Source organism: Peromyscus eremicus, chromosome 6 (genome assembly GCF_949786415.1).
Source record: "Peromyscus eremicus chromosome 6, PerEre_H2_v1, whole genome shotgun sequence".
Classification (NCBI taxonomy): Eukaryota; Metazoa; Chordata; class Mammalia; order Rodentia; family Cricetidae; genus Peromyscus; species Peromyscus eremicus.
Window position 1 is genome coordinate 60,612,747 of NC_081421.1, and position 24,467 is coordinate 60,637,213.

A 24,467-nucleotide genomic window follows, 5' to 3' on the forward strand; every position below is an offset into this window, starting at 1 on the left:
TGGCTATTCTGGAGCTCACTATGTAGACCAGGCTGGCTTTGAACTGTCCTGCCTCTGCCTTTTGCCTCTGCCTCCCAAGTGCTGCGATTAAAGGTGATAAGTGTATCCACAACTATTAATTTCTTACAATTTTGAAGGGAGTGGACTTTTACCAAATTTGATCCTTTCTTTGATATACCCGAGAATGCTATTTTTAAGTACAGCTCTTAAAAGTTATTCTGAAAACTTAAACTCCTTGCATTTGACCTTTCTGTTTTGTTGTGTTTATTATGTTATATATACACAACAGCTATGTTTTAACTACAGAAGAGCCTGTCTGTGTAAATAAATATGTTATCATTGAGCTCTGTATTTATGAAGATGCTCAAATTAGCCAGTGTTTATATCACTGACTCAGAGCTGAGAACTTCAGTTTCATTGCACGTTGCGTTGGTTCTTTGCCATGATCCTAGGGTTGAACTTAGTGCTTTGTCCTGCTTGGGCAGGTACCCTGCTCTACCCCTCCTTTTCCATGTAACATATATTTGTGTGATAGCTACTTGGATTTAGTGGTGCATATGTGATTTTATGCTGACTTTAAAGAAAATATTTAGTTGTCAATGAGAGGACACTGGAGGTTTAGCTGGAAATACAATATTCTTCAGCCATGTGAGCTGGAACATTGAACTAAGCAGAGACTTAAAATGAAGCTGACAAACGATGCCCTCTTTTTCTCCTAATTAGTGAGTCTACATCTTCCCTCATTGTATTGGTCCATGAGGATAGATTGGTATAGAGCAAAGCACTCATTTTTCAATGCCTAGTTTGGGCTCAAAGTAATTCACATGAATGTAGTATATATAGACTAATTGAAAAAGGTAGGATTAGGTAGATCATTTTCACTTGTGTTTAATACCTGTAATTAAGAGCTGGGCTAGAATACTGTTTTCACTGTGAGTAGGGAATGGTCTTAATATATTTTTTTCATTATTTTAAGTTAAACAGTACTTAACCAAACCTAGCATTTTTGAGGACCTTTCCCTGTATTGTTTCATGCTCCCAGAATCTTATCTCACTGCTCTCTACAACTTCAGACCTGTATACACAAAGTACCAATCTACACTTGTAATGTCTGGAAAGCATGTCCATGTTGGGGACATTTTTGTAACTGTCTTCTGCCCTGCCATCTGTTCACTGCCTTCTCCCTGCTGAGCGAATGTCTCTCCCATGCTTGTTTACAGATGACAGCCATCACCAGGTTTCCTCTGTACCCTACATTGACTTCCTGCAAATTAGTTTTATTTTGCTTCCAAATATGTGTTTTACATTGTCTTTCTTTAACTTTAATCACTACATATATCGTCAATATTTCTTTCCTTTTACACAAAAAATCCAGAATAGTCATTCTGAAATGCTAGCTTCTGTAGACCCCTCATGGAACAGTCTATTTCTTTTGTGTGCTTTAGTTTCTACTCTGTGACTTCTTCCATTACACCCTAGCTAGCACCTCTGCCCCTACATCTTGTCCATCACTGATCTCTGTCCTCTAGTCACAGCTACTCTGTATTTAGATGGGTGTCAGTCTCTGTGGAACCCAAACAAGTGTGAAATCTACTGTATAGCCTAGACTGATTTTGATGTCATGATTTTCCTCTCTTTAATTCCCAAGTACTAGGATTGTATACATGGTTTACCAGATGTAGTTGGACCTTTTAGCATGAATTCTTCCAATCTATGAACAATATGATATCTTTCTTTTTCTGTCTGTGTGCCTTCAATTTTTTCATCAATATTTTATAATTTTCCGCATGGAGATCTTTCATCTTCTTGCTTAAATTTATTCCTAAGTAGTTTATTATTATAGTTATCGTAAATAGGATGCTTGCTTGATTTTTTTTTCAGATAGTTTGCTGTTGTATAGAATTGCCACTGATTTCCAATACTGACTTTGTTCCCTGCGTTTTTAATGAACTTATTATTTCTAACATGTTTTGATGCAGTCTTTGGAGTTTTTATGTACAATATATGACTTCAGATAAAGTTAATACTTGCCTCCTTTACAGTTTGGGTGCCTTTTATTTTGCTCTTTTGACTAGTAAGTATTATCGGTAATGTTTGGAGAGTGAGCATTCTTGTTTTACTTCAGATCTCAGAAGAAAACTTTAGAAGTTTTTTCCATTTTTGTGCCATTAGTGTGTGTTTGTCATATATGGCCTGTGGTGGTTTGAATGAAAATGGCCTCCATAAGCTCATATTTTTGAATATTGGGTTTCCAGTTAGTGGAAGTATTTGGGAAGGATTAGGAGGTGTGGCCTTGCTGGAAGAGGTGTGTCATTGAAGGTGGACTTTGAATTTTAAAAAGCCTATGCCAAATCCAGTTAGATCTCTCTCTTTTCCTCCTACTTGTGAAAAATGATGTAAGCTTTTAGCTACTGCTCTGCCACCATGCCTACCTATCTGCTGTCATGCTCCCTGCCATAATGATCATGGACTCTAACCCACTGGAATCATGAGCTCCCATATTAAAAGTTTTCTTTAATAAATTTATAAAATTTATAAATTGTCTTGGTCATGGTGTTCTGTTTCAGCAATAGAAAAGCTACTAAGACGTGGCCTTTATTACACTGAGTTGCATTCATTGAACTAACTTGTGAGTTTTTAAGCATGAAATGGTGTTGAATGTTGCATTTCATTTCAATGTATGTGTTGAAATGATCATATAGTTTTGTTATTAATTTAATAACATGATATATTTAGTTTAAGACCCAAATTTGTGAAATTTGGAGAGTTAGGAAATATCTTCATTTCACGTTTTCACAAGATCTTTTGAATGAGACCTCAAAGCACATAACAAAAGCAAAAGTAGACAAATAAGATTCAATGAAACTAAAAAGCTCCTGTAAGTCAAAAGAAAATAAAAAACTGAAGATATATGTTTGTATGCCACATATTGAATATGTCAATACATGCAAGAATATATAAAGAACTTACAAGAAAACAAATAACCTCATTAAAGATAAGCAAATGAGGAATAGGGAGATGTCTCAGTGAAAAGGAACACTTTTGTACAAGTGTGCAACTTCAGTTCAGATCTCTCACACCCACATAAAAACTGGGTTTGGACACATGGACCTATAACCCCAGTGGTTGGGGGAGAAAAGATGGAGACAGTTGGCTTGATGGATAATTAGCCTAGCACAAAAAGGAGTTCCAGGTTTTAGGGAAAACCCTGTCTCAAGGGAATAAAGTAAAGACTAATAGTTACCTGATATTCCTCTGTGGCCTTGGCGTACATGTACATTGGCAAACATACCAAAACATATGTTTTGTATGTGCATATGTGTATGTGCATATATATGTTCATACACCACACAGATGCATCATGTACACACATTCTCTTTCTCCCTCACGCTTTCCTTTTTCCTTTCTCTCTTTCTCTCAGCAAGCAAAGCAAATAATTTAAAGTCTTTTCTTAAAAGAAGGCATACAGCAGGTCTTGGTGGTATATGCCTTTAATCCCATCACTCAGGAGGTAGGGGCAGGTGAATCACTAAGTTTGAGGTCAGCTTGTTCTACAGAATGAGTTCCAGGACAGACGGGGCTGCACAGGGAAACCTTGTCTTGAATAACCAAAACCAACCAACCAACCAAACAACAAACAAAAAAGCATACAAGTGGCCAACATATATGTTTAAAATTTCCAGAATCCCTAATTATCAGAGAAATTAAAACTACAGTGAAATATCATTGCATATCTATTAGGTTCACTCCTATCAAAAGGATAGATGTTGGTGAGGATGTGGAGAACTGTGAACTGTTAAAACTATTGATAGTATTTTAAATATCTGCAACTATTAGGGAAAATAGTTTAGTGGGTCCTTCCAAACAAACAACAACAAAAATACCAATACAATATGATCTGTGATTTCCCACTACTAGGCATATTTCCAGAGAAATTGAAATTTGTGTGTCAGAGAGATATCTGCATATTAGTGCTTTTTTTTCTTTACCTTTGTTCACAGAGCCAAGATACTGAATCATCCTTGACTTCAGAGTCTAAATGGATAAAGAAAATATATAAAAAAACCTATAACTGATTACTATTCAGTCATAAAAGAAGGAAATCCTTTCCTATGTTAACAATGAGGATGAACATGGAGAACATTATATTTAGTTAAATAAGCCATTTGATCTTATATGTGCAACTTTAGGAAGTTCAAATCATAGTAGACTAGAGTGATAGTTACCAGAGGCTGTGGGGAGGAGTGAGCTCTGTTTCTGCATCACCCAGTCAGGGACTACAGTTAATAAAATATTCAAAATAGCTAGGAGCCTGGATTTTAAATGCTTTCATTACCATGACAGATGTTTCAGATGATAGATACACTAATTACCTTGGTCTGATAATTTCATATTGTTTGCATATATGGAAACTCTATATTGTACCCCCTAAATATGTTCAATTATTTTTGTTCAGTATAAATTAAAAAAAGTCATAATAGAACTCTATCACTATTCATTTAGTATGAAGAGTTGTAGGTCAAAATAACGTTCATGTTTTCATGATTGATTGATTTCAAATTTTATCTTTAATTCTTTAATCAAACAAGTACTGGTTGTGTATGAAAATTATGGGATAGGAAATAGCACAAAATGCATACGGCGCATTCTCAGAAATTTCAAAACTCCTTGTTGGCTACATGTTTTAAGATTCTCTTTGACTTTTTCTTAATTTTGAAAGAAGGGATTATAATGCTAAAGAAAAAACAGTTTGAAAACATATTACCAGCATATTTGGAGAATATTGGATAAAGTTTGTTGAACTCTCTGAGTCTTAATTTCTTTAAAGTAGATATAATGAAACTTGAATGAATAATATATTGTGGAGTAAGATTATATGATGTAATTAAAACATAAACTAAATTATGTTAGTGATTTTCATGATTGTTACTATTGTGACTTTTGTACAATTTAAAGGTGAAAGCCAACTCTGAGCCTGCATTTGAGAAATTAGTGCATACTGAAGGCAAGAGATCATGTCCATTTATTATTAGCATTTAATGGTTATGTGCTCTGCCTGACCTTGCTCTTAGGTAGGTTTCAGCTTAAGTTAAGAAACTCATTCTGAGTCCTTTTAATAATTTTTGCCTCTTTATTTTTAATATTTTTGTAACAAAATGCCAACAATAAATGTATTAAAATGGTTTAGAAAGTAGGAAAACATTTTCAAGAACTAGTTTTATTGATTTTTTTTCTTAAACAATAAGTTTTCTAGTATTTCATTTCTAGTACATATAAGGCAATTCAAGTATGTAAGATTATTTCAAAGTGAAATAATTGAAGTTGTATTGTCAACTCTTTAAGTATCATCTGATTAGGGGTATTTTTTTCTTAATTTCAAACCATTAGATATTATAATTTAGGAAATTTAAATTTCAGGTAATCTACCAAATCCACAATCCATTGGTACCATTTTCTTAGTCCTTAAGATGATTCAGTAAGACTATTTAATTTAAGTCAAGGAAAGCATTGGAGCTGACTTTTTAACAGCAGTAACCTCGGAGCATATATTTATCTCCTGATTTCTTCTATCATAGTGTGAAGAAGTGAATTATTGAAAAGATAAAAATAAATTTTTTTGCTTTCTGTCAGAGTTCATATTCATAGCCAGCCTTGATAGAAGACCAGAATGATTTAGACAAGTTTGCTTTGGAGATTCATAACATATGCTTGCTGGACAGAATTGAGTTATCTCTGCTCTGGAGAGTAAGTTATTGTAGCAGGGGTTGACAGAGATGAAGATAACTGAGGGAAATTCAATTACCTTTTAGTGTTTTTTTTCTAATGGGATTCTTAATGTGAAAAAGATCCTTAGATGATGCGCTGGTTACTCCTGAGCTGGCTCCCTGAATACTACAAACTTTTACGTTAGATAGACCTTCCTTAAGTATAAAATAGGCAGTTTACTGTGTACCATAGATTTGATTGATACAGACTTTTAAATTTTTTTTTACTTGACATCATTGATAATTTATATAATCCTTGACTATACTTGTGGTGTCTGGTGTTTTAAATAAGGCTATTATTTAATATGATAGCAATATTCTTCCTCTCTCTCCAATGACCTTTCAGAAGTGTATTGTAGCTTCTCACTGCTGGTCTATTTATGCCTTTGTCAGTTGTCTTGTGCTGTTTAAAGCTGTTCAGCTGCTCAGGCATTTGCACTCTTGTCTTTGCATTCTGCATTGATATCTTTATTCTTTCCCAGGATTCGATTTTTCAGTGTCTTGGAATCTGGCTTTTTTCTCCCCAGTCTTACAATAATTGTATTTAATTTGCTCTCTTTAGTACCCTTAGTGTCCTTAGATTCTTTTATTATCCTCATTTCTCTTGACATAATTTGACATTGATGTCACACCCTCCTCTTTCAAAGGTTTTATTTTGCCTTTACTTTCTTACCTGATGTTTTGTTAGTCCGGTTTTCATTTCTCATGGTTCTCAATTTCTTATTCCTTTGATCAAAAGTGTAGATCTCTGACACAAATACTAGAGCAGTTTTAATCTTTGTATTTTGTTTTGACAGTTAATGTTAGGAATACTTAAAACTTCTAGATAGAAAACATTAAATATTTATATGAAATTTCAGTTGATTTAATTTACCTAGGTGATTAGGAAAGAAAGAATTACAGAAAGCACACAGTAAAACTCTCCTCTTAATCTCTTTTAAGATTCTTCTACAGTCTACCCTTACACATAGTCATTTTCACTTATTAATCTTTTCAGAATTTCTTTATGAATATATACTCAAACAGAAATATCTATTTTTATTCTCTTTATAAATGATGGCATGTTACAAATATTATTTTATTTGTTATTCTGTTCTTGGAACTCAGTATTTTTTTAACATGTTTACATATCAAACAAAGTGTGAGGGACGCTTTCTTAATTGTCTCTGTGCTATTAAACCTTTGAAAATTTGTCTTGATATAGCCTTAATTAAAAGAAATTATTATGGACAATTTTTAAGAGTTTGTTTTCTCCTTCCATTCTTGGTTCCATGATTCAACTCAAATCATCAAGCTTTCCTGACAAGGACTTTCACACTGAGCCATCTTGGTGGCCTTTGCTTTACATTTCTTGGATATAATTTTAATCCTATTCTTGTGTGTTTGTGCTTAATGAGTCGGTTAATTTTCTTTGAAGTTCTTGTGTTTAGTACAGCTTGTTATAGTTTTTGTTGTTATCTTAATTCATTTTTTGGAAACAAGATCTTATATAGCTCAGGGTGGCCTCAAATTTGTTATGTAAAAAGGATGACCTTGAACTTTTGATCCTCTTGGCTTTGGATTGTTGATGTGTGCCAACACAGATAGCCATTATGCTGAAGAAATTTTTAAAAAGTGATTTTTGTTATTGATTGTATAAGTGTTTTACTTTTATAGTATCTAGATTTTTGGTTATTGTGTGAAAGGGTCATGTACACATAAAGAAATTCTTTGTTTTGCTCAACATTTTTATGTTTAAAGTTTTTACTAATATATTTAGAATTTATGTTAGACTACATTGTGTTATGAATTTAATTTATTTCATATATATGCTTGGGTTTCCCTATAATATCTATATATTCCCAATTTCTCCCTCTAATCTGACATGCTGCTTCTATGATATAGTAAGTGCCTTCGTGTTTTAAGGTCTGTTTGTAAATACTTTCTTCTATTATTAATTTGTATGTGCTTTCATGTACTGATGTTGAAGTGTTTTGGTTATTGAAGCATTGTAATGTATTCTAATGTAAGTAGGAATATGCTTCTCTTCCCCCTCATTGTCCTATTCAATTTTGTTCGGAGTTATAATATCATTAATATAATACTAGATTTGCTTTGTCTGGTTCTGTTTTGTTTCTTTAGGCTTTTTGTGGTATATGGTCATGTCTGTATATACTATAATATCTTTCTACTTTTATTCATCTGATGTTTGGTTTTATCTGATTGAATTTGCTCTTGCTAATAAAATGTAAAAAAATATGGTAGACATTTGTTGTTGATATAGGAGAAACATGCCTTTTTTTTCTCCAACTAAGTATGATGTAACCATGAGCTGAAGTAGATAGTTATTTTTGCTCATGGAAGGAAAAAAATTCCTTTTTCCTCTTTGTGATCAGGAGCAGGTAGTATTAGTATATTGTCTTTTAAAATATTTGGTGGAATTTCTCCTTAAAATAGTTGAATACCATGTACATATTTTCAAAAATATGTGAATAATGTTTCCCGACTATCTTGGTGTAAAAATTAAATTTGTTTTGTTTGCTTTTTAACACTTTTATTAGTTTAGAAGAAGTAAAGTAGTTTAAAATTTGGAAATATATTCCTTATTTTAAATGTCTACCAACCTAGGAAATAACTCAGAGTATTGCCTTCAGTATTTTCATTTTAAAATTCCCATCAAATTTCCATTCATGTAATGTATGATAGATCTCTTAAGTTGAGATTTTCTTGCTTTTTCCTGTATAGCCAACTGTATTTCAGTTGTTACATTAGTTTGCTACAATAAGATATTTTTTATAATAATAGATGATTCTGACTATGGTTTAACAATCTATATATTCAATCAATACTAAAATCTTTTAGTGTGAGTGATTTTCTGTCTTAGAAAAGAAGTTTTATAGTTATTGATAAAGTAAATCAAGAGAATGTAGTAATTCTCAAGGGTTGGTACATGCCATTTGATATGATTCACTAATCAAATCTAACTTAGATCAGTACAAGTTACATTCTCTGATTTGGAACAATATCCAAATATAAACCAGCTGACCATTGTGGTCTTGCACTTATTTTGTGGTTGATTTGGTTTTAGTTGTTTGAGAGATGCTATAGGTGTGTTCAGTACTACCTTGTATTTGTTTTCAGAGTTCTAAATCTATTTATTGGTTTCTTTATGATTATTATATAAATAAAAAAATACTTAAAAAATAAAATCCAGGCCATGCAGTAGTAGCACATGCTTTTAATTCCAGCACTCAGGAGGCAGAGGCATGTGGATCTCTGTAGGCCGAAGATGGATGCCCCAACTTTACAGAGGAACCTTGGGTGACTGTCCAGGCAGCCAGCTGTTTCTTTCATTTCTCACATTTTTTGAAGGAAGCTTGTTTGCACTTCCTGTTTTCTTAGGTAATATCGTTTCCTTCTCAGGTCTCTGATGGAGTTGAAGACTAGATACTTATAGTTTTCCTTGTTACAGACTCAGAAAAGAAACTCACTAAGAGATGTAAAGTATATAGGGTTGAGAGACATTAAAAGATAATTTTTAGTAATGCAAGTTAGGATAGAAAATTAATTAGGTACAAGACTTTGAACATACCAAGCTAAGATAGATAATGGAGTATTTGTCAAATGCAAATGGACTAGACATGGTTGATGTATTTATTGCCTGTATATATTGTATATAGTTACTATACTTAGTGTATATAGTTTTTCTTCAATTAGTTATAACCTTTTTTTAAATTTTAGATAAAAAGGGGGAAATGTGGTGATATTTTGTTTGTGATATAACAAAGCTTGCCTGAAGATCAGCGTGCGGAGCTAAGCCATTAGTTAGCCATAGAGGCCAGGCAGTGGTGGCACACATCTTTAATCCCACCACTCAAGAGGCAGAGGTAGACGGATCTCTGAGTTCAGGCCACCCCTGGACTACACAAGATTGATCCAGTATAAAAGGGAAACAGAACCAGGCAGTGATGTGTTGCACGAATTCTAAATGGTCTTATGATAAAAACCTGGAGCCAGATATTGGGGTAAATGCTGAAAGATCAGAGAGACAAAGCAACAAGCCACAGCTATTTCTTACCTCACTAACTCCAGGAATCCTCAGATTGAATGCTCCTGAGTCCTCAGCTGAAAGGGCCTTCTAGTTCCTTTCTCCTCACACCTTATATGCCTTTCTCCACCTAGCCATTTCACTTCTATCTCAACCTTCCTAGTGCTGGGATTAGTGTGCTTCCCAAACACTGGCTTTAAAGGTGTGTGCCACCACTGCCTGACTTCTGTGTTTAATCTAGTAGCGGCTGGCTCTGTCCTCTGATCTTCAAATTTTATTAGAGTACAACAAAATATCACTACAGTGGTGGCACACACCTTTGATCCCAGCCCTCAGGATCTCATGCTTTTAATCCCAGCACTAGGGAGATGGAAACAGGAATATGGCTGGGTGGAGAGAGGAATATAAGGTGGGAGACAGGAACTCAGCTCTCTTTTGGTTGAGGTTTTGTAAGGATAAGAACTAGTGGGTGGCTGCTCTGCTTCTCTGCTCTTTCGGCTTTCACCCTGATAACTGGTTTTTTATTGATAAGACCAATTAGAATTCATGTTACAGAGCTCTACAGAGTTAGAGGCCACCTGGTCTACAAAGTGAGTTCTAGGACATTCTGGACTGTTACACAGAGAAACCTTGACTCAGAGGGTAGAGGGGGAATCCAAGTACTTCTCATAGGGTTAACCTTGGAAACTCTAACTTAAAAGAACAGAAACAAAAACAAAAAACGAAAAACTCAGGTAAGAAAAAAAGCTTTTTAATAGTCAAGTGTTGTGGAAAGAGAATACTCTCTGACATCCTTCCCCTATCATGCTTTACAAGATATTTTGATACATAATCTTTCAGTATTTTTATTGTGAATATCTACAATATGTAGGCTTGTATGTATTGTATGTATGCTTGTATGTATGTATTTTTGTAATTTGAGACCATAACCTTGTGAAATTCACAGAAATATCTCCTTAAAATCTTGCATGTGATTTCAAAGGTGCTTGCTGGAGTGTGTTCTACATAATGCTTGTGGTTTGCTGGCCATGGGTCTTCTCACAGTCTCATGGGATAAGTAGTTGGAGGCTGATTGCTTGTCATTGTTAATTCTTTTGTTATACACACCACAGTTTCGAATTGCAGATTATATTGTTCTTTCTGGACACCTTTTTAAATATTACTTTTCATCATTTAATAAATGTCTTGGGATTGCTAATATCTATTCAAAGAAATGGATTTTATATACTCGTCAGACTCTTAATTTCAGCATCTAATATAACACTAGAATATAGGAAGTTTTTAATACAGAATAGCCAAATGAATGATTATTTCCATAATAAAACATATAATTTAGGATTAGTATTTTTTGAGGAGTCAAAATTTTCATATGTGGAATTTTAATTTTTATGAAAATTAATTGCCAAACATATAATTTGGTAGTTCAAATATTGATCTTGTATTATATGCTTAGATTTTCTGTGGATTAAATGTTGCTTTTGATATGATGGGGAAAGTTTATCTAAACATGCAATAAACCAACTTTTTTTTTGCTGAGCAGGCTTTTATTTTGTAGCATTTATATTATGAGACAGAAGAGCAAGGATTTATAATATTTCATTATACAAGAGTACTAAAATTGTTATTGTAGTCTTTAATGTATTATAGAAAGCAGAAAATTGTGACTATATTGCTGAGATTTAGTCCTGATCTGCCAAAATTAACTATGTGCTATTGGATAGAATAGTTCAGTTATCTCCTGCAATGTGGGGCTCCATAAAGGTCATTGACTTAGTCCAAATCTGGTACTTACATTTAGTGTAGATTGAACTATAGATAGTAAATTAGACATGTTATTTTAATTATCTTGACATTTTATTTTCATTCAGATCTGTAGATTATTTAAACCAATTCCTAAATATATGCTCTATTTGTATATTTTGATTGACTTTATGTGTGCTTTTAAATGTGTCTCAAGTTAAAAGAAAGCAAATTAATTCTGAGCTAAGTAATTATTAGTTAATGTTAAATGTTTTCTATCCTTTACTTGTTTCATTATTTTAGTTTTCCTGTTACTAAGTCGAATTTCCATTTTATTTTTATCTAGTAGTTCAATTATCATACAAATGAAGCCGGATGGTGGTGGCTCATGCCTTTAATCCCAGTACTCATGAGGCAGAGCCAGGGGTTCTCTGTGAGTTTCAGGCCAGCCTGGTCTACAGAGCAAGATCCAGCACAGGCACCAGAACTACTCAGAGAAACCCTGTCTTGAAACAACAACAACAACAACAAAATGACCATACAAATAAAACATTATAATTCTGTGTGTGTGTATGTGGGGGGTTGTTGTTACTAATCTTTTTGGCTTGTTTGTCTTAAGACAAGCTTTCATTTGTAGCTCATGCTGGCCTTAAACTCAGGATAATCCTCTTGCCTCAGCCTCATGAGTGCTTGGGTTACAAATAAGTGCCACCATGCTTGTGTTTTCTTATTAGCTTTTCAGATACACTTGCCCTTAGGAGGCAGTATGGTGTTTTAAAATGAGCTTCCCGTTTAATCTTTTCCATTTCTATTTCTCTTATCCCTTATTCCTCACTTTTTTATCTTCTTCTTGATTTGCTTTCCTTTTTTTCATTTTTGAGGCAGGGTTCTCTGGTTACCTATCTCACCCTATAGCCTGTGAGAAAGAGGCAGAGTTACAAATAACTCTTCAAGTTTAGGAATGGTGTAATCGCTGTTGCGATTGCTTTTCGTTGGTGACTACAATACCCTTTGTCTTGCTGTTCTGTTCTTGGGGAGCCCTCTCGGCTGAACATGTTTGTTGTTTCTGGAAGAGATGCTTGATTTTTAGTCAGTATAACCTAGTAAGCATTATATCAATAATTATATCCCAGCTTTAGTGTCACTAACATCGGGGGGGGGGGTTGTACATCTTATTTAACCTTTTTATTTGTATTTCTTTACATTGCAACAACAGTGAGCAGTCTTTGGAAATATTTGCTTGCATATGAATACATGTTTTTAAATTGGTAGCTTTCTGGTTTTGTTATTGTTATCACCTTAAATAAAAATGATAATGATAACTATAAAAAGATAAAATAGGGGCTAGAGAGATGGCTCAGTGGTTAAAAGCTGCTCTTTCAGAGGCTAAGAGTTTTGTTCTCAACACCCACTTCAGGAGGTTCACAGCTACCTCTACCCCAGCCTTGGGATTTGGTGCTTCTTCTGAATTCCCTTCTCAGCCCAGGCCTTTTCTCTTTGCCAGCTCTAAGGCCTAGTTCAGGTCTTTGGAGTAAAAGTTCTTCTGACTATATATTGTTTATTTCTGGAATTAGGTCCCATCCACTTACAGTCAGTCAGTAAGTCAACCAGTCTCTCTCTCAGTCTGCGTGTGTGTGTGTGTGTGTGTGTGTGTGTGTGTGTGTGTGTGTGTCCCCATACGTGCATGTGAGTGTAGGTTCACATGTACATGTGGGTGCACATTCAGATGTATGCTGCCTATGCATGTGAATATCAGAGGGCAGCCTTGGGTATCATCATCTTTCAGGTGCTGTACATCTTTCTGCATAGCTAGAGACTCAGTATTTCTCAGTTCATTTTCAGAGTCAGGTTTATCTAGTATTCATTCGAGGGTGTCTTTTGTGTTGTTTCGCTTTCTGTGATTTCCCTGTTGGAGCTCACATTTCCTACTTTCAGGTCTTCTCTGGGTAACTGTTGAACAGATCATGTACATATTTGTTTAGGGCATACATGTGTATACTATAAAAAGCTATCGTTTTTTTAGAGCTCTTTATGAAAAAAGAGCTGTCATTGGGGACAAAAAACAAATATGTAAATGTAGACTAGTCCGAGCACTTGGGAGTAAGTAGGATCTTTCAGTTCAAAGCCAGCCAGCCATGTAGTGAGTTCCAGTCCAGCCAAGGTGATATATTGAAAACCTGTCTCAATTTTTGTCTCATACTGCATTGTTTGTAATTTGTACCAGACTGGTCCTTTGTATATTATGATTTTCAGTTTTATGTTTTATGGGTTGTGTGCATGCATTCATACATGGGTGTATGCGTGTGTGTGTGTGCTCATTCCGTACTTTGGCTACTGTAATACTGCAGCAGTACACACAGATGTGCAAGAATCTCTGTGGTATGCACAGTTAGAGACCTTTTTCTCTAATGCCCAACAGTAGTATAAATTGTTCATAAAGTAGTTCTATCTTCAGTTTTATGAGCAAATTCTATATTGATTTCCATAGTGGCTGCATCAGTTCCACCATCAGTATATAAAGATCCTCCTTGCATCCTAAATATATGGAAAAATGTTCAACATCCATAGCCATCAGGGAAATGCAAATAAAACAACTTTCAGATTCAATCTCCCCCAGTGGAAATGGCTATTATTAATATATGTCAATAAGAATCAAAGAACTTATAGCAGTATAACAGTTTGTAGGTAGATATACAAATTCACTTAACATTTCATATGCTAAATAATTTATTCAAACTTTTGAGGAATATTTCCTTTAAGAAGGAAATGGGTAAAACATTTACTTAAGGAAAGTACAAACATATTTAAATGGGAGAGGTTTGGCTGCTATTTAATAGGCAGGATGTTTGGGACAGGATCTAGCTATACAGACCACACTGGCCTGGAACCAACTGTTAGCCCAGCCTGGCCTCCAGCGTGCTCGGATTATAGCACGAACACTAGTCCTAGGATTGCATGTCTATTCTCCACCCTTAGTTTTGTCCTTCCCCCTTGCTGTTTTATTTTTTACATTTTATTTGTTCTGTCTTGAGTGCTGGCTTCTTGGTGAATACTTGTTTCTTCTTTAATTCTCTCTAATTCATATGTTTTTTTCCCTTTCCCTATATACTATATTGATCCCTCTCTGAGGAATTTTGATAGTTATTTTTATCTCTTATTGTAAAGCTGTGATTGTCTACTCAATTGCATTGAGAGGCTGGACAAAAAGACTGTTAACTGTACATTCTGGAACGTAGAGTAAATGTAGGAAGCTGTTATTTCATGAAGACAATGTTCTCATCATTTTGTTTCTATTATTTAGTCCTCCAAAAGATCTTGTTAAGTTATCTAATGTTTTAGATGAGGCAGCTGAGACACAAGATTTTTGTATAACTTGTCCCATTTTGAAAACTTCAAATCTAAAATTTGAGCTATCTGACTATAGATATTATTCGTTTAAGTACTAATTTAGTTAAGATTATTTATAAAGCTGTATCAGTTATTTTCCATTCTGCTTCTTTTGAACTGCTTTTGTTTTGCAGTTGGCTGTGAGTTACCCATTTGTAGTTGTAAATATATTTACTCATTTATCCATGAGATCTTACCAAGTTAAGTAAATGACCATTGTTTTGTATGTTTTAAAATCACACAAAGCTTTTTTAAAATTCAGTCCTATTTATTGTTTAAATTCTGTCAGTTTTATTGAACATGGATACCCGACACCTTTTACTTAATTTTCTAAATAGATAGATGATGTATTGCCAGCATTGTTAATGGACCTATCTTGCCTTTTTGTGTAGTGTTTGGACATTTATCTAAAATTTGGTGGTTTAAAAAATATTAATTAGTATTCTAGTAAGTAATAAAATAATAAAGCAGTATTGTGTATACATTGGAAGGTATGTGCAAACTTCAGGCTGCTTGGTGTAGACTTGTTTTTACAAATATATATAAGGCATTCTAATACAAGCTCTTATGAGAAACCTTATAAGTTTCAAACCTGTGTTAATCTTTAAATCATTTAATATTATTGGGGACTGCAGTTTGTAGAGATAAGGCCCCAGAACACATTGCACCTAGTCCATTAAAAGAAGAAGAAATGGGAGAGATACTTTGATAAGTGTCCTGCCTGTTTTAACCTTGAATGCTATTATGGGGTGGGCTGGGAAGGGGGGATGGTGCTCTCTGTTTCATTGGCTTAGACTTTTTCCTGCTGAGAGAAATCAATACTTTGAGGCGTTGCATGACAGAGAAATCACTTCAGAATTAAAGGTGGCTGTCACATATTATCATTGGTTGACTTTTGTTTGCTGTGGAGGTTTTGAAGCTTTCATTTTTCTTAGTGTTTTTCAGGACTCTAAGGTTTCTGTAGGTAGCATTAATTTTTTTTTTTTTTTTTTAAATCAGTCTTTAAGTCTGGGGTAAGTGATAAAGCACAAAGACCTCCAAAAGTAAATCATTGCGAAACTTCTTTATTTGTTGAACTTTCCATGATTTTCCTTTTCAACAGTTTTCAGTAAATTTATAGTAGAAGTGATTTTGAGACAATTGAGAAGTAACATTCTTAAAACTGTTGGGCAGAAGCCATGCTTCCCTAATTAAAATTCCAATAATCTGGGTGTAGCACTTACAGTGAAGAAGGTAGAACTGTGTATTCTGACATGGAATGAAATACTCTAACCCACTAATGTAGAAAACAATGGTCACAAGCTCTTCTTTTAGTTCCTGTATCATTGTTCTGTTTTCTGTCTAAAGGCAATTTTTTTTAGTATTTAAATTTTAAACCCTAAATTATGAAACCAGTTCATTTATATTGTTAACATTCAATATTAAATTAGGAAAAACATTCTGTTATATTTTGAGACAGTTTTGGTTTCAAAATTTCAAATTGTTTTGTTTTATAATAATCTGGTAAATTAGTTGCCTTGTATCAAATAAAACATGTTATTCTAGAAACCTAATGCTTGAAACCTTGCAAGTCTGACCTCCTTAGTTTAGCTGAGTTTCTTGATGTTAAAGGACAGTGTTTGTGAGGCCTCTTCCTTGGCAGCTGTTAGAACTCTTTTCTGACTTAGGATAACCACTGTGGCTCTAATCCCAGTCTCTCTCCTCCTGCTCTTCTCCTCGCCTCTTCTTCCCTTTTAGTGGGTGGAGAAAATTTTCTTATTTCCGTAGAATGTGTTGAGCTGTTTCTCCTTTGTTTTCTTTTGTTATTCTTGTTTTTGAATTGGGCTCTTCTGTGTAGCCCTAGCTGGTCTGGAACTCACCATGGAGACCAGCTGGCCACAGAACTGCCACAGTCCTCCAGCTTCTATGTCTGCAGTACTGGAATTACAGGCTCAAGCCATTAGGCCCGGCACTCCATTTTCGATATTAATAATTTATAGATCCTTTTCTTTTCTTGTTCTTGAACATTCTGGCTATATATTATAATGATATTGGAACTGTTGTTAGAGAACAAAGTGGTACTTTCATTGAATTTTTTCTGTGAAAAAATTTCTGTGTACTTTTAAATAATTGTACTTTTTATTATCTTTCATAGATTAGGCCATTTATTTTTAATAGACATTTAGATCACTGATCTCAATTCTCTACTTTTCTAATATGTTTAAGATATAAGTTTTCCTTTAAGTTCTGCTGTAGCTGATTTTATATTTTTTCTAATTTTCATTGATTTTTTAGGTTAATCTGAGGGGAGTTTCTTAATTCCCAATTATGTAGGAGCTTTTTAAAAGGATGTTCTTTCACCTTAGACAATAACCAAAGAATCAAAAGATTCGGTATTTCTAGATCTTTCTCTGCATAACTTTTTCTCTAGTAACTTGTCCTTCACATTCTTGTCTTCCGAGTAGACTTTTAAAATTTAAATTAACTGATTTGTGCATGTGAATATTGATGTTACAGTTAGAAGATAACTTGTAGAAGTTGGTTCTCTTCTTCTACCATGTAAATCCTTGAGATTGAATTCAGGTTGTCAGGTTTATACCCTTGCAGCCAACTCATTAGCCCCAAAGACATACATAAGGGTATTGTATGACATGGCTGAATTTATGGTTATGTGTTCTAGGTAATACAATGTGATCTTGTGCTATAGGGGGAACCCAGTAGTAGAGGACTTGCCTAGCACATGTTTCATCTCAGTACCACAACACAACACAACACAGCAATACAATACAAAACTATGTTTTGAGTTTTTTGGCAATCATGTACTTTTGGGGGTTGAGGATAGAGTATATAAATGTATTTATACTATAAAAAATGTCTTCTAGAAAAAAATCCAGTGGTTGTTCATAAGAAGCTATCTAGATTATTTCTAACTCTTAATTTTGAACTAATCAAAATCTCTTTCTAAAGTGAAATAAGTAGGTTATTACCTGAGGAAAAGTGATTCCACATGTTACTGAATATAAAAAAGCTTCCTAGTGTAATAACATGTTTGAGGTGAGGGTGTCTAGTTCAGCTTTGTATAGTTCACTGTTGGGTGATTAGTGTATAGGTGAAGATCATCCTTACAGTAGTCATGTGGGCTCAAATTTTGAATAAACATTTGGTTCAGCTATGAAAACTTGAAAGATAGGTCTAGTTGATGATAACAGATGATGTAGGCAATGAATGGTTTGATTGGAACATTTGAGAAAACTTTGGTCAATATACAAGGATTTCATAATAGAGAGAGCCATAAGGGAAAAAATGTTAGTACCAAGAGAGAAGGTCAGTTTAGTGCCAGGAGGAAACCAGAATTGACTGTTTGAGTTTCAGGTTGCTCCTCTCTGAATTTCCATGCAAAGGGCAAATAGTGAAACAGGATAGAGTTATGCAGTCCACATGAAAAAATTTAAAGTCAGTATTGTCTATGCTTCTTCATTGAGAGAGCCAGTATAGGAACTTATATTACGGTGGCCATTCTAAGTTGTTTTCCTATTCATTATAACTTACTTATTCACTATAATTAAATTAGGTCTGCGAAGCAAGCTTATTTTATTTTTCTTTATTAATTCTACAGTAACAAATGTTAAGTTTCTTTAATAGTCTTCAAATGCAAATTGAATTATTCAGTTTTCAAGGCAATTCTTTTGTTTTTACATTCAGATACTTTTGTACTATTGTTGTGATGTTGCATTATTTAGTTATGTGATACTTAAGTCCAGAAAAGCAGAGGTAATGTGAAGTAAAATGTTCTGCCTAAAATAATACTGAAGGAGGATTTTAGAGCTACCCTTTATTTTTTATGTCCTAAATTATGTTGTCAGTTGAACTTAGGGGTAGAGTATCAGGGGTAACTCTAGTCAACCTTTAAACACAGATACATGTGTCCCCCCAACATATGTGTGCCATTCAAGTATTTCTCATATGTACCTGACTGAATAATATAAATTATTATTGGTATTTGATGAGAACATCTTCAATTTACACTATTAAGATATTTTTAAGAGCAGAGACAAGTTCATTATATGTTTTAGATATATTCTTATTTGGTTTCCTTTTATCATGTTTTAAGGTCAAATGTGACTGTAATGTTCTACAAGGAGACAGAGATTGATAATCAGGAAAGAATGGTCCTTTAATGTGATTTATATCTATAGATTTTATGTCAGATATGAAAAGTTGCCTTTTAAATTGTAAAGGAAGATCCATTAAAGAACACTTTAAACCATTTTACTATTTAGCTTACCTTGAGTCCTTGTTTTTAGAAATGCCTTTTCAGCAAACTTTGATAGACTAGCAAATGTTTATTGTTCAACTATTTATAAAACATAGAAATAGTCTCTTTAGTAAGGTCTTGCTACAAGGGTACTTTTAGTTGTGTTTAAAATGAAGATATGCAATGTTTATGGGAGTACAGTGACCATTGATTTCTCTAATTTCCACCAATGATTTGAATTTCCTCTCATTGGATAAAGTTAGAAATAGGCATACTGTGGATGTAGTAATTCACGATAAAATGTATATAAAGATCTCTGTATACTTATACTGTTCTTTTATCTGTAGGTTAGCTTCTTAGCTCTTGTGTGGGTCTCTGAAAATGTCACTATCAAGTGACATTTGCCACAATGAAATAATGCCCTTTTTCATTTAAGCTGCTATCAATTCAGATATTTAAAAATATTTTTCCTTCTGTTTGTTCAAATCAAAATTTACAGAAGTGTCCCCTCCTGTGACTTCTTTTTTTTTTTTTTTTTTTTTTGGTTTTTCGAGACAGAGTTTCTCTGTGTAGCTTTGCGCCTTTCCTGGAACTCGCTTTGGAGACCAGGCTGGCCTCGAACTCACAGAGATCCGCCTGGCTCTGCCTCCCGAGTGCTGGGATTAAAGGCGTGCGCCACCACCGCCCGGCCTCCTGTGACTTCTTTATCAGTCCTTCAACAGATATAAAATGTGATATTTGTATTTTATTTGCTCCAACCTACTTTCTAGTATATCTTATAGTCTCTACATCATCACTTACATAATACAACATAATTTGTTTTTATCTGATTTTAATATTTATCTTATTAATTATATAGGAATACATTAAAATTTTTAGCAGTAGTTAAGTAAAACTGAATATTTTGTTCCCAAACTAATTATTTGTTTTTATGTTCAGATATTTTTGTACTCATGCTGTGATGTTTATATCTAGTTTATATGACATTTAAAGTTGAAAAATAGAGTGATGTGAAGCAGGATATTCAACCCACGATAAAATAAAATGAAAGCATGCTTTTGGGTTTGTTCTCAAGTGTTATCTCGGATGCCCCCTCCCCTTGCATACTGCCCAGAATCTTTGAATGTTTCTTCCTCTTCCCAGTTGGTCCTTTTTCATATCCTGCCGGCTGCTCTCTTCTCCCAGTGAACTTCATGACGTTGTTTCTAGGACCATGGACATCTTTCCAATGGCCATACCACAGAAGAAAACATCTTTCCCTCCTCTAGCAACCATTAGTTGCTTATAAATCCTCAGGAAAGGGTTCAGTCTAGTGAATTAGTCCCTGTATAAGATGTTGAAGGACACAGTCTTGCCCAGGTAACCACAGCTGCTGAGGTCAGAGTTAACAGCCATGTCATCCTAGAGAACAGGGTCCCAGAGCACTCTACTTTCTTCCATGATGTTCACTAAGCCTTTGAGGGGATGATATAAATGTCCTCTGTATGGCTAAGCATTCAACAGTCACTTGTTCCTGAGTGATAGATTCTTGGAATTAAAGTAATTTAGCAAGTTTAAACCCAGAGAAATTAAGGAATTGGTCAATACTATCAAGAAACATTAGGCAGATCATAGAGTAATCTGGTTTATTTTGACTCATAGTGATTTTTTTCCTTATTTCCTTTTTTTTTTTTCTCCTTTTCCTTTTTGGTTTTTTGAGACAGGGTTTCTCTGTGTAGCTTTGGTGCCTGTCCTGGAGCTCACTCTGTAGACCAGGCTGGCCTCAAACTCACAGAGATCTGCCTGGCTCTGCCTCCCAAGTACTGGGATTAAAGGTGCGTACCACTACCACCCGGCTCAGTGATTTTTTTTTTCTATTCTCATTCTGAATTCCATAATTTCTTTCAATTTAAATAATTGCTGAAAAATACTTTGACCTGTATTTTTTTCTTGTGTCAAAATGTATTGCTTCTCTAGTTTTCTTTTGTGCTTCTGCTTTAAAGGTTTGTTTTCTTCCCTTCCGTGAGTAACTTACCTCCTCAAATCATCCATTGTTAAATTCAGGCTTTGATTCTTTATGAAATGATGCATTAAACATACAGTTTTTTTCTTTATGCATGTGAATAACCTCTGTCTCTTCTAGTTTTTCTACTTTCCTTTCTGCTAATGGTCCCTGAGCCTTAGGTTGGGGTGGGCATGATATGATTTGTGGTTGTGCAGTCCACTGACACTTATTATCTGTACTTTGATCAGTTGTGAAGTTTTACATTAACTGCTGTCTACTGCACAAAGAAACTTCTCTGAGGCCTAATACTTGGACTACTTTAAGTGTAAGATATGAATTTAGAGGGCAGTTTGATACTAATCCATTTAGCAGAGTAGCAGTAGGTTCACCCCTGGGGTCTCTGAGCTCCCCCAACTATGGTTTCTAGGCCAAATTTACATTATTGGGGATGTGTTTCCTCTTGTGGCATAGGCCTTAAATCCAATCAGAAAGTGGTACTTACCCCAATCACTACATATGTTTTGTCATCCTGGACTTTATTGTAATTCAAGATGAGTAAGTCTGTTGATGACGTATCTCTTAGGGCCTACATAGCACCTTTTGTTACTAGAAAAGCTCGTCAGCAGAAAGGAAGCTTTCTGGTCAGTACCAACTTGATTTCTCTATGGCATGTGATCAAAGTGGGCAGTGTCTTCAACAATAGGGCCTTAATATTAAGTTCAGTACCAATAGCCTTTGTTGTTTTGGAGGTCTCCAGGTAACCTATGCATGACTAACAGCTTACCTGTCACTGGGCTTTTTATTTGGTACTTTATGACTTTGCAGAATTAACTTCAAGTCAACTCTTGTATTTTTAAAAATAGCTTATAATAGTTTTCATGTGGCTTTCAAGCCATCTTTAATGATAGTTATTTCTCCCTCACCCCTTCTACCCTGTTTTCTTCCATCCCTGCCTCCCCAATATTCCCCCTCTCCCCTTCATTAGGTTTTTTTTTTTTTTTTAGGATTCAAATGTGTTAGAAGTTTATGATTCCATTTAGAATAAACACTATTTTTTTAGTATTTCAGTTTTGGCTTTTTCTTCAGGCCATCCCACTCCTTGCCCTGTAGGATAGAGAACGTTCAATGCTTCTGATGGTGTGTACTTGTTCTTCTATACATTGAGAAGGAGGAGCATACTATCTACTTAAACTTTGAACTTTCTACTTCACACAATAATTACATCAGGTGACCTAGCCTAATTTGTCAGTGTGATGTATATTACCCTTGCGTGGTTAGGACAATCAGGACCCTTCTTTGTTGCTGGTGTTGTGGTGGGAGTTGCATGTAACTATAGTCCATACAGTTTCCTACTATCCATGTAATAGGAGAGGCAGGTAACCACACTATATATGTGTAATATATAAAGTAACAACATATCCGCCAACCAAATGCAGGCTACTTCCCAGAGAGTGTGTGTTTGTATGTGTGTATGTATGTATGTACTTTAATTTATAAGTTAAGGCCATGAGTTAGTAGACCCTGTAGAGGGTCAAGTTTACATCAGTGCTCGCGCTTCTAATCATGATCATAAAAACATCATAAATGTGACACCAGAAGTGGCAGAACTCCAAAAGGGGAAAAAAAAAAAACGTTTTGGGAACTAGCATTGTGCCCAATTATTGCTAAAGAACCCTAAAGTGTTTTGAAAAATTGCTAAGATAGTGTTTTTCAACCTTTGATGTAAATACCATTACCTGGAGAAGATTAAAGTCTAGATACTGCCTTAGTATTTTGGGAATGGGACTTACTTCTGCATTTTTATTCTCCCAGGTGATTATTTTGCTACAGGTCTCTTTTAAAGGTAGAATTTAAGAGACCAAATTTTTCTTTTTCAAGGTTTTGAGAAGTTGCTGTGTTTACTAATTTAAGCTTAAAAAAAAAAACCCAATAAAACATAGCAAAACAAAATGAAACCTCTTATTCTAGCCTTTGCAGGGACCTCATAAGTTGCCTCTTCTCTTTAGTTATCTTGTCTCATTACAACCCACTCTTTTGGATCTGTCATGATCATTTTAACATGGGAATTGATCCCTTATTCTCCTGTTTAAAAATTTTCAGGGCATTTGAATGAAATCTAAACTCACCATAATTATCTAGTACAAATAATGTCTCCAAATTAATATCATAACAGTATTTCTTCTTCTTGGTCTAAAGACCTCTCCAACCTCACCTTATTCTGGCTGTAATGCAGGACTCAGCTTTCATATATTTTGCTGTTTATCATTGATAATATCACTGTTTGGCTGCTAATAGCTTCAGAGTATATCTTATTATTGACTTTAGAAAACTAAATGAGTGTTATAAAATTAGCTTTAAAGTTTTGGTTGGTTTGATTCATTCTAAAAATTGTTTCATGATACATTTTTAGTTATTTTCACCCACATTTTTATAGTTAATTAATTAATAAATCTTTCTTTTCTCCCTTTCCAGTCATTGTGTGCTCAATATTCTGCAGACAAACGTGAAGAAGAGAAGATGTGTGATCATTTGATAAGAGCAGCTAAATACCGAGACCATGTGACAGCAACTCAGTTAATCCAGAAAATTATCAACCTTCTCACAGACAAGCATGGAGCCTGGGGAGGTTCGACAGTGAGGTAGGAAATCCTACAGGCTGGCCCTCCTCCTCTCGGCAGCCTAGGTTTCAATAAATGGCTTTGAATGTGAACATGGCTAAATGAAGAACAGAATTAAGTTTATGTCTTTACTTTGAATTTAACTCATAGGAAGAGTACATCTATATGGGTATCTTTATAGATCTTTTTAGGTACTAGTTCTTTCAGATTATTTTTAAAGAGAATTTGTACATCCTCACTCATCTTACAGTGAATTGGTTAGAGAAACAAATGTTATGTTATTTTATTGATTCCATAGAATCTCCTGAAATACATTATTTTTAAAATGATTTTATATTTAATATATGTATCTCATAGACATAGAATCTAGTTTAGAACTTTTTCTGTAATAATTTTGACATTTTTTTCAAGTTAACTTTGTATTGAAGGCCACTTGTAAGATTGTTTGCAAGTGTTCAGTAACAGAAGAGGTATATAACTTTTGGTTTCAAGTTTTGAGGTCAACTCAGTATATACCAGATTTATGATAGTAACCATGTTTGTTTATTTTTCAATTCTACTCCAGTTGACGTGATGGGATAGTGGCCATGAAATGCCTTTAACACCTTATACAATCTAAGATGGCGGCCTCCCACCCCTCACTCTGTGTGCTGTGTCAACAAAGGTCATAGAGTTCTGTGGTGCTTTAATGCTACATATTTGATAAGCTCAT

The 24,467-nt window shown here is 34.4% G+C and overlaps 1 protein-coding gene across 3 annotated transcripts in view; it reads left to right on the plus strand.

Moving 5' to 3' along the window:
- Lrba (LPS responsive beige-like anchor protein) overlaps positions 1–24,467 on the plus strand; it is a 561,905-nt gene that overhangs the window by 194,273 nt on the left and 343,165 nt on the right. For all 3 annotated transcript variants that reach the window (XM_059265566.1, XM_059265567.1, XM_059265565.1), the window contains exon 36: positions 23,610–23,776. In XM_059265566.1, coding sequence (XP_059121549.1) covers positions 23,610–23,776 — 167 coding nt within the window. The remainder of the gene's footprint in view (positions 1–23,609; positions 23,777–24,467) is intronic.